We start from the raw sequence: 11,849 nt of genomic DNA on the forward strand, positions 1-11,849 counted from the left end.
AGAAGGGATTGAGTCAATTCACAGATTGGTGGAAGTGGCCTCTGTAATTCTTAAAAGGAATAAGTTTTGAGCAGCCACAAGGCTTCTTACAGCTGGCTGCCTTGCCAAACTGAGTAATCATTGGAAAAGGGCCTTGGTAAGAGAGAGCTGACCAACAAACCAATGGTCTGTCTGGGTGTACCCCAGAGAATGTGTGTGGAGATGGATTAAACTTCCAGAAGGATAAGCCACCACAGTAGCACTTTTATTAATGTGGAATTTATGGCAGAGTGACCAGAAGGCACATGAAAGCTTGCTTGGAGTTTGCAAAAATGCACCTAAAGGACTCTCAGACTATGGAAAACAAGATTCTCTAATCTTATGAAACCAAATTTGAACTGTTTGACTTCAGTTCTAAGTGTCACTTGTGGAGACAAGCAAGCACTCCAGGAGCTGTTGCTTTTATCCGTTTAGGGCTGTCAAAATCAACACAAATCCAAAAATCTTACTATTTCACCACTGTGCTACTCCCTTAATGGGAACCCTAGCCATTTATCAAACCCACTCGGTCAATTTCAAGGTTTTGAAAAGCCTATCAAAGCAGCTTTAGGTCCAAACATAGGGTATAAACCTGGTTGGTGTACCAGTTAGCGCTGGGAGGTATACCGGTTCATACCAAAAACCGTTTTTTATTTTTCTTACAATATGGATTTTTCTTATACCGCAACACCGGTTTAAATAGCCTAAGCAACGTTCGGAACGTGGCGCAGCCAGAAACTGTTTAAGGGGGGACCTTTTTCACTGCTACACCGTGAAACACAAATGCAATGGAGTACATGCATTAGTGGAGGTATTGAACGGTGAAAATGGACAGAGAACATTCCGAAACTGAAGCTGTAGCAGATATGATGACAGGAGAACTTTTGCTGAATAAAGGATCCGCGTCTGTTGTCTGGAGTTACTTTGGTTTTAAAAGGTGGGATGTGGACCAAACAACTTTTTACTGCAAATGCTTTTGAGCTAAAGTCGTTGCTGGAGGCGGGAACACAAGCAATTTGCTGCACCACCTTAGTCGCAAACATGCTTTGGAGTACCAGTGCTTTGGACACAGGCTTCATTTGCAAATGGTGTGAATACTTTAAATCACACAACTGATTTTTTATTTTATTTTTTTTTAAGCAAATGGTTGAGAGGTTTTTAGGTTGTTTCATTTGATTTGGCAATATTTGCACTGTTTCGTAGATCAAATGGGGGAAAAAAATCTAAATAATGTAAATTTAGAATCTGAGACAATAAAATGTGAATGTAATTTTGGGGACTAAATACTTTTTCAAGGCACTCTATATGCTGCATTTACAACTGTTACTAAATTAAAATATCTCATTAAAGTGGGTTCCTCTTTTTATATTAGTGAGTGTGGGTTGAAATCTTTTGTTCAAGTTATACATTTTAATATTTTAAATATCACAGCAATACTAGTGTGTAGTTTCTTTGTGTTTTGGGCTTTCATATTTTCCAGTCATTTTTATCAGCAAGTATGTGTGTAGTGTTTTAATTATAAGCTCATACATGTATTATGCACTACACAAGCTTACAAATGTACTTTTTATTGTTATATCAGATAATTAGGATAACTTAAATATGTAAGTTCATACTTTTTTCCCCTTTCCATAGATTGGTGATTTTGGACTTGCCAGAGAATATGGTTCTCCTTTAAAACCTTACACTCCTGTGGTGGTTACTCTTTGGTACAGAGCTCCGGAACTGCTGCTGGGTGCCAAGGTTTGTTGTTGGTGTGATTTGTTTTTTTTTTTTATTTCATACATTTAACCATTTATGTAAATGTTTTAGACAAAAAAGAAGCCAATATATTAGTTAAATTGGTCTTTGGCACTAAATTAAATGGATTTGCATATACCACATAGCCTGTGTAATTCCTAAAAAAAAAAGGAAAAAATAAAGATATGATCAAATATGTGGCAAACGGATTTTAAGTAAAATAGTTATGTTAATATACTTCATAAATTTAAGACTTAAGAGAGCATGGACAATGGAGTAAAACTTAAAGCTAGTAAAAATAAATAGATTGATTGAGTTTAATAAGTGGATAAAGATAACTGGAGAAGAAAAAGAAATGGAAAGAGAATCTGCTTCCTCAGTGCTTTAAGAGCTTATCTATACTAATAAAAGGCAAAGCCCTCACTCACTCACTGACTCACCACTAATTCTCCAACTTTCCGTGTAGGTAGAAGGCTGAAATTTGGCAGGCTCATTCCTTACATCTTACTTACAAAAGTTGGGCTGGTTTCATTTTGAAATTCTACGCGTAATGGTCATAACTGGAAGCTATTTTTCTCCATATACTGTAATGGAGTTGAGCTGGATGGCTGTGGGGGGCGGAGTTTCATGTGACATCATCACGCCTCCCACGTAATCACGTGAACTGACAACACAGTACGCAGAAAACCAGAAAGAGCTCAAAAAAGCGCTGAAGAAAACATGCATTATATAATTGAGAAGGCAGCGAAACAATAAGAAGCGAGCGACTGACATATACAATCATATTCATGAGTGCTGCTACTTCGGAAACAAAGCATATATATATATATATATATATATATATATATATATATATATATATATATATATATGATGTGTGTGTATATATATATATATAATGGTTCTGAGAAAGGTGAAAAAGAATCCTAGAACTACACGGGAGGAGTTAGTTAATGACCTCAAATTAGCAGGGACCACAGTCACCAAGAAAACCATTGGAAACACATTACACCGCAATGGATTAAAATCCTGCAGGGCTCGCAAGGTCCCCTGCTCAAGAAGGCACATGTGCAGGCCCGTCTGAAGTTTGCCAATGAACACCTGAATGATTCAGAGAGTGACTGGGAGAAGGTGCTGTGGTCTGATAAGACCAAAATAGAGCTCTTTGGCATTAACTCAACTCGTTGTGTTTGGAGGAAGAAAAATGCTGCCTATGACCCCCAAAACACCGTCCCCACCGTCAAGCATGGGGTGGAAACATTTTGCTTTGGGGGTGTTTTTCTGCTAAGGGCACAGGACAACTTAATCGCATTAACGGGAAAATGGACGGAGCCATGTATCGTGAAATCCTGAGCGACAATCTCCTTCCCTCTGCCAGGAAACTGAAAATGGGTCGTGGATGGGTGTTCCAGCACGACAATGACCCAAAACATACAGCAAAGGCATCAAAGGAGTGGCTCAAGAAGAAGCACATTAAGGTCATGGAGTGGCCTAGTCAGTCTCCGGACCTTAATCCAATAGAAAACCTATGGAGGGAGCTCAAGCTCAGAGTAGCACAGAGACAGCCTCGAAACCTTAGGGATTTAGAGATGATCTGCAAAGAGGAGTGGACCAACATTCCTCCTAAAATGTGCGCAAACTTGGTCATCAATTACAAGAAACGTTTGACCTCTGTGCTTGCAAACAAGGGTTTTTCCACTAAGTATTAAGTCTTTTTTTGTTAGAGGGTTCAAAACTTATTTCCCTCAATGAAATGCAAATCAATTTCTATCTTTTATTTAAAGTTATTTTTCGATTTTCCTTTTGATGTGCAATCTGCCACTGTTGAAATAAACCTACCATTGAAATGATATTGTTCTTAGACTTTTCATTTCTTTGTCATTGGACAAACTTACAAAATCAGTGAGGGGTCAAATAATTATTTCCTCCACTGTATATATACACACACACACACATATACATACATATATATATATATATATATACATACATATCTTCATATCTACATATCTATATATACATATCTACATATACACATATATATATACATACCTATCTACATCATATATACACACACATACATACATACACACAAATTATATATATGTGTGTGTGTGTGTATATATATATATATATATATATATATATATATACACACATACATACATATATATACACATATATATACTTGTGTGTATGTTTGTATGTGTCTATATGTGTGTGTATAGCTTTGGTCACTGAGTGCAAGGGAAAATAATAAAATATAGTCTATAAGTTATTAAACAGTAAAACATTAACGTTTTAAGAAGTACAGGTACATTGAGCCCTACTGGAGTGGTTGTGGGTAAACTACATTTTAAAGACTGTGTAACACAACAGGTAAGTAACTAACAGCAGCTAAAATATATATGGATCATCTCTCAGTAGTAGATCCCTTTTGAAAGGCGCTACACGACGGCTGTGGTATAGAAATTACATTTTCTATGTGAACGTTCAAATTTGTGCCTCTGGTAATGTGCCTTACCGGCATTTAAAGAAAATTAGTTTTGTGTCCTCTGCACTGTTAAGAGAGAAAGGCTTTGGTTTGGGATAAAAGGTGTAAAGAAAGGAAAGTTGCCTTTTCTTTTATATAGTATAGAGAGATGTGTTCGCTGACGTTATGATCGCCTTTTGGGGACAGTCACGGTGGGTCTTGTGTAGACTGGTGAGACGCCCCTGCCATTAATCAGCTGTGATGGCACTGTCAGTCCTCCACTCGTGTGCGTGTCTTCATAATCCGAGGTGATGACCTCATAATCGTATACGTGCAAAAGAAAGTGTGAATCGCCTTAATATTATTTTTCCGTGGTGTAGAAAAGGGGTCCCGTGTTTGCACTTGTCTGGGCTATAGCGCAGGGGGAGGATGAAAAAATTAAAAGTGCTCACTTTGACTTAAGGCAGAAGCGCAGTCAGCGCCTCAAAGGCCGGCACAGCTATGCGCGCTGGCTGCTCGACTTTTGCTGGGCAGGAGACCACAGTTTTGCAGACACGCTCATGATATCAAAAGTCTCAGCCTCTTTGGAGGTCATTCATATATATATATATATAGCAAAATCCCGCTACCGCAGCGGAGAAGTAGTGTGTTAAAGAAGTAATGAAAAAGAAAAGGAAACATTTTAATAATAACGTAACATGATTGACATTGTCATGAGTGTTGCTGTCATATATATGCCTGCCTAAATAAGTCAGGCTCTTACTTTATTTACCGTTCATTTAATCATGGCTATTGGCGGAAAAATTATAAAATGGAAGGAGGATGGCTTTACCAAAACAATTATTGATGGCGAATCGATTATTCATAAAGCTTGAATTGGTGATGTTTTTCTGTGTTAACCTCATATTTTTTCAGACTTCTTCTCAAACTAAGGTGGTGCGAGGGTAAAATGAATCGGGATGCGCTGATCAATGTAATCGTGTACCAGGAAATCATGCATTGACAAAAGCTCCCCTTTGCTTGTAATGCAAAGTGTGATTAAATGCGTTATGGAGCACATGCATCGAAGCTTCTCAGCTGTGCTTGTGCTAAGAAAAGGAAAGATTTTAAAAATAACGTAACACGATTGTCAATGTGACCTTTTGTAAGTAGTGCCTGGAGGATTCAGTGTGGAGAAACTCTAGAGACAGCGTGTGTATTAACTTGTGGATTTTTCTGTGAGTATTTGGTGGCAGTCTGACGAAGTTGCTTCGAAAGACGGCATTAGCCGCGGAGCTCAGCTCAGACCGAAATTAGATGAATGGGAGGGGAGATGATGACGTGACTCCCCCACCCGCCTTAACTGTCAATCCCCCACAAACACAGTCTCGAATTTGCATAAGCACACCCCTTCACCTACAATTTTAACTTAGTTACAAAGTGATCAAAACTCTCGCTTATATCCTGCGCCCTCTCATTAAACTTGTATCCCGATTACCTGTGGGCATGTGAAACGCCAGCGTAGCCTGTCTATGAACTTAATTTAAAGTTTAGGTTTACACCTTTCTTTCTTTCCGAGGCAGCAACACTCATGAATATGGTAGTATATGTCACTCGCTCGCTTCTTATTGTTTTTCGCTGCCTTCTCAATTATATAATGCATGTTTTCTTAAGCGCTTTTTGGAGGTCTTCCTGGTTTTCTACCCACTGCGTTGACAATCAGTTCATGTGATTACGTGGGAGGCGTGATGATGTCACACGAAACTCCGCCCCCTCACGCCATTCCAGCTCAACTCCATTACAGTTAATGGAGAAAAATACCTTCCAGTTATGACCATTAGGTGTAGAATTTCGAAATGAAACCTGCCCAACTTTTGTAAGTAAGCTGTAAGGAATGAGCCTGCCAAATTTCAGCCTTCTACCTACACGGGAAGTTGGAGAATTAGTGATGAGTCAGTGAGTGAGTGAGTGAGGGCTTTGCCTTTTATTAGTATAGATGTATATATGTATATATATATATATATGTATATATGTATATATATATGTATATATGTATATATATGTGTGTATATATATATATGTATATGTGTGTATATATATGTATATGTATATATATGTATATGTATATGTATATATGTATATGTATATGTATGTATGTATATATATGTGTATATATGTATGTATATGTGTGTATATATATATATATGTGTGTGTGTGTGTATGTATATATATATGTATATATATGTGTGTATATGTATATATATTTGTGTGTATATGTATATATGTATATATGTATATATATATATATATATATATATATATATATATATATATATAATATGTGTATATGACAGCAACACTCATAACAGTGACAAAACAGTTACATTGACAATCATGTTACGTTATTTTCAAAATGTTTCCTTTTCTTTTTCATTACTTCTTTAACACACTACTTCTCCGCTGCGAGTATTTTGCTAGTTCTAAAATATTATTGATTACATCCTGATAGGTTTTGAAAAAGTTCTTCACAGATCCTCTAAGTGAGAATTAGATTTTTTCCAATTTCAAAAAATATAAAACATCAGTTACCCACTGACTTAAGAGATGAGTTAGGATTCTTCCAGTTTAGCAAGATAAGTCTGCGTGCCAAAAGTGTAGTAAAGGCAATAGCAATTTGTTTGTCCTTCTCCTTTTTAAGCCCATCTGGAAGAACACCAAACACAGCTGTTAATGAGTTAGGAGGTATTGTGACAACAAGGCTGTCTGAAAGGCACTTAAAATTTTTGGTCTAGAATGATTGTAATTTGGTGCAGGCCCAAAACATGTGACCCAGTGTGGCTGGAACATGATTGCAGTGTTCGCAGGTTGGATCTTGCCCTGGAAACATTTAGTTTTAAGCGAGACAGGTGTGCTCGATATATAATTTTCAGTTGAGTACAGGCAGACCCCGGGTTACGTACGAGATAGGGACTGTAGGTTTGTTAAGTTGAATTTGTATGCAAGTTGGAACAGGTACATTATTTTAATAAATGCTGTTGTTAACCTTCTGTAACCAAGTGCTCTGCCAATGAATGATGGAGTTTCACCTCTCTCTGAACTTTTTATTATTTCTACTTTATTTTTCATGTTGACGGTTTTTCTCTTCTTCTTTACTGTATACCAGCACTTGCATCAGATTTGTGTTTCAGAGACATTGTTGAAGGGTGAAGACAAAAGGTTAAGATGAGCTCTTCTGCATAGCACTGTACACGCTATCACAGCAGGAAGGGACTCCTTGTCAGCACGTCTGGTGTACTGACAAGACACAACTGCCCGCTATGTACGTAACAGTACAAGCAGGCTTGCTATTGAGAATGAATGGGGGCGGCGAGGGGTAATCCACCACGCAGTCACCTCCAATTGTATACAGTATGCTGCCTGCAGCATTTGCCCACCAAGAACGAACAGGGTGAGGCCAAAGGCAGGCAGTGAATCGCCCACCATCGCCCCTATTCAACAGGCAGCCACCCGAGGCACACTATATAATGCTTAAAAACCAGCCCCTCAACCCGCCGCTTCATTCACCCAGGGTGGCCTCTGTTCAGCGATAACTGGGTCACCGGTTGCAGCATCACCAGACGCCCACCAAGAATGAGCAGGGCAGTTAAGAACAGTAGCTGAGGCGGTGTGGTGAGCGGGCAGCAAACCGCCCCATTAAGCCTCCGTCCTGCACACGAGCGGTAGCTGTGGCCCCGGCGACTAGGAACCCTGGGTCACCACTTGCCACATACCCAGCCAACCACTGAGAATGAATGGGGTGCAGCCCCTCCGTCCCATTCATTAGCCGGAGACGTTCAAGGGACACAACACTGCACAAGCAGCGAAATTGTCCCCGGGCTGAAGATTGATTCTGAATTTTTGATGTCATTTTGTAAGTCTTAACTGGAAGTGAGACAGCTTTAACCTTAATTTCCAATTTTCCCATGGGTTATTGACATGCTGCCTATTGTTATGTTGGTATTTATAAGGATTAAAAGGATAGATTAAATATAGCTTGCTCTCTTTCTCTCCCTTTATCCTCCACACCTCCCCCTTTTGTCTCCCCACGTGAGGCTGGACCCCACTTCACAGTCCCAGTCCTCTGACATACCTAGAGACAGAGCACGTCTAAAACAAAACAGGCCCCCCAGCAGAGGCGTTTGAGGATTAAAAAGTAGAGATATGTTTTGCTGATAAAGTCTAAATAGTATAAGCATAAAGTATAATCTTCAACAGTCTTGAAATATTAATATAGTAAACCCACAGAATATTGTTAAAAAGTGGCCCTGGTTAAGCATAGTAAACCCTAATGCAATAATAACAATAAACCTAGGGTATGATGTTAAACAGTCTCCTTTAGAATAGTAAAAAAAGACTATTGTGTTTTTAAAATAAGTCAGTGTTTTGTGCAGCATTCTTAAGAATGCATAACTGAAGCAGTTTAATTTGGTGTACATATGATGATGTATATTTGTTTTTAAGTATTACTGTAATAAACTGTTCCAGGCTAATTTCTTTTTTTGACTTCAGCACTTTTTGTTCTTTTTCCCTATGCAAATGGCCCTGCACGGTTTCAGTTATGTTGTGGTGACCCGTCTAATATGGTTACTATTCCATCTGCAGATGGCTACTTCAAGTAGGCCTTCAATTGTGTTTGGGGTTGTTATTGGGTTAAAAGATGACTTTTTGCTTATAAGTCTTCCAGGTACTATTTGTCATCATTTATCAATTCCATCAATGTTGGACCTAATCGCCTAAAGTAGTGGTTCTTAAGCTTTTTTTTATTGCAAACCACAATTGCCACAGAGCATAATCCAGAGGATACATCCCCCTTGCAAAATTGTCACCGATAGTCAAAACAATCAGCAACATCCCCATCCACCTACCATGGAGAAACACTGATGTTGCTGTCCAGGGTGATTGTTTTCCCCTTGCCTGCAGCGACCAATGAGCAGGCATTCTGAAAACTGTTTACAACCCTTTCTTGTTCAGTACTATTGTAATTTGTGATATATACAGACATACTGCAACCCATAGTTTAAGTAACACTGGCATAAAGCATTAGCTGAAATGAGCATTCGGACCATGACAGAGTTGCTACTTTGTTTTTGAACTAATCACTTCATGAAGATGTCCTGTTTCTGGTGGTCCTTCCTTGTTTCTTTTTCTTATTGTCTTTTTGTAACAGGTGTTTTTTTGTTAAGCTGATACACATTGTACAAGACTCTTATATGTCATCGATGTGGCCTTTTCCATCACACAAGTTTTTGTTCTTTGTCACTGGACGCTGAAAAGGCATTAGAGCAACATTTGTCTAAAAGATTTTTGGACAGGGTGGGCTTAGATATGAGCAGTACTGCTTGTGAATCTCTTGTTGCTTTCTCATTAAGATGGTATTCTGGCCCGATTGTTCCGTCTTAGATAGATAGATACTTTATTAATCCCAAGGGGAAATTCACATAATCCAGCAGCAGTATACTGATACAAATAAACAATATTAAATTAAATAGTAATAAAAATGAAAAAAATAAAAATACAATTGATGTTAGCATTTACGTCTTCCCTTTTCTGTAATTTTTCATTGGAGTTGCTGGCTAGTTGCATATGCCAAGGCTGCTCACCTTTATCCCACTATGTATAGTCTTATGAAAAAGTAAGTAAGCCAGGAATCTCCCCAGACCTTAATCCTATTGAGAACTTGTGGTCAATCCTCTAGAGACGGGTGACAAACAAAAACCCATGAACTCTGACAAACTCTAAGCATTGATTATGCAATAATGGGCAGCTATCAGTCAGAATTTGGCCCAGAAGTTGATTGACAGCATGCCAGGGCAAATTGCAGAGGTCTTGAAAAAGAAGGGTCAAATATTGACTCTTTGTGTAAATGTAATGTAATCGTCAATAAAAGCCTTTGAAAGTTATGAAATGCTTGTAATTATACTTCAGTATACCATAGAAACATCTGACAAAAAGATCTAAAAACACTGAAGCAGCAAGCTTTGTGAAAAGCAATACTTGTGTCATTCTCAAAAGTTTTGGCCTCAACTGTACACCCCTACATTTATCACTGTCTCAAATACCAAAAATTAGAATCAGGTGCACCAGATGAGGTAGAGAGGGATAAAACATTGTTAGAGGGGATTTTGTCTGTCTTATTTAAGCCTCCGACATTTAGTGTGGTTTGCTGTTTATTGTTGAAGTATGTGTTGTCACCATACCTAAATCAAAAGAGGTCTGTGAGGCTTTCAGAAAGAGGTTCATTGATATCCTTGTGTCTGGGAATAAATTTAAAAACTTGTCTGAACAATTAGAAATTGTTCCACTGTCCAGAAGATCATCTTAAATTGGAGATGATTTCAAACAAATGCAGATTGTCCAGGCCAGGCCAACTCAGCAACTCCAGTTTGAGAGCAGAAATGATGCAGAAAGAAGTCTTCAGAACCCCAGGAATTCAACACAGGACCTATGGGTAGCTTATGCTGCTTTTGATGTCAACGTTCATGAGAAAGAACATCAGGGCAAGACTAAAGTTTGACAATGAACACTTAGGCAAAGACCAAAATGTCTGAATGAATGAGCTTTGGACAGATGAGGCAAAGATGAGTTATTTGGCCACAATATCCTTAGACATGTTTAGAGAAACCAAAGAAAACATTTGACCAGAAGAACCTGATACAAACTGTAAAGCATGGTGGTGGAAATGTGGCATCTGTATTGCGGCATCAGGCCTGTGCAGTTTACAATCCAAGAAACCATTGTGAATGTTTTTCAAAGAGTGTTTGAGAATAATGTAAGACTATCTATCAGGAAATTGAAGCTCAATGGAAAGTGGACCTTGCAACACAACAGTGACCCTAAATTTACCAACAAATCTACCAAGGAATGGCTAAAAAGACAGAAATGAAGTGTCAAAGCTTGGATCTGAATCCCATTGAGATGCTAAGAGGGATTTAAAACAGGCTGTACATGCAAGACATCCCTCCAGCATCACACAGCTGAAAGAATTCTGCATCTAAATTATGAGGAAAGACTTTCTCACAATTAATGCAGAGACTGGTAAACCGTTACAGGAGATCCCTACCATGAGAGCTGAAAGTGTACTTGCTTTTTCCAACAGATAGAAAATAGCATTTCTACAGTATATTTGTTCAATGAATAAATAATTAAAAGTCAAATTTTCATTTTTCCCCAGTTACATTGCAAAGATGTAAAGATACTGTGTAAATGAAGATCAAATCTCAAACATGTCCACATGTCAGAAATGGGGGGGGAAACATTTCATGGGTACATTTATTTTTTCATATGACGTTACTACCAGCTGCAGAATCTCTTTATTTTAATATTTAGTTATTGCTTTATTGGATATAATACATCTTTTGCACTGCATTAAAACGTCAGGTAAAAACAAATATTTAGCTGAAAATGTCCCCATTACTATTCAACTCCTTAGCCTGGCCTTCCACTTCATGCACTATGGTTTCTAATACCAACCAATTTAAGCACCTGAACATTGACATTTTCCTTCATAACAGGGATCAACACTTCAGATTTCTATAATGCCATTGTGGGCATTGCTACTTTGATTCTGTCAACTGTGATCCCAATCCTGCCCTCCTCCTTA

The 11,849-nt window shown here is 38.3% G+C and overlaps 1 protein-coding gene across 6 annotated transcripts in view; it reads left to right on the top strand.

Moving 5' to 3' along the window:
- cdk11b (cyclin-dependent kinase 11B) overlaps nt 1-11,849 on the top strand; it is a 155,591-nt gene that overhangs the window by 129,814 nt on the left and 13,928 nt on the right. For all 6 annotated transcript variants that reach the window (XM_039755966.1, XM_039755962.1, XM_039755964.1 and 3 more), the window contains one exon: nt 1,654-1,761. In XM_039755966.1, the coding sequence (XP_039611900.1) occupies nt 1,654-1,761 (108 nt within the window). The remainder of the gene's footprint in view (nt 1-1,653; nt 1,762-11,849) is intronic.

Source organism: Polypterus senegalus, chromosome 6 (assembly GCF_016835505.1).
Source record: "Polypterus senegalus isolate Bchr_013 chromosome 6, ASM1683550v1, whole genome shotgun sequence".
NCBI lineage: Eukaryota > Metazoa > Chordata > Cladistia > Polypteriformes > Polypteridae > Polypterus > Polypterus senegalus.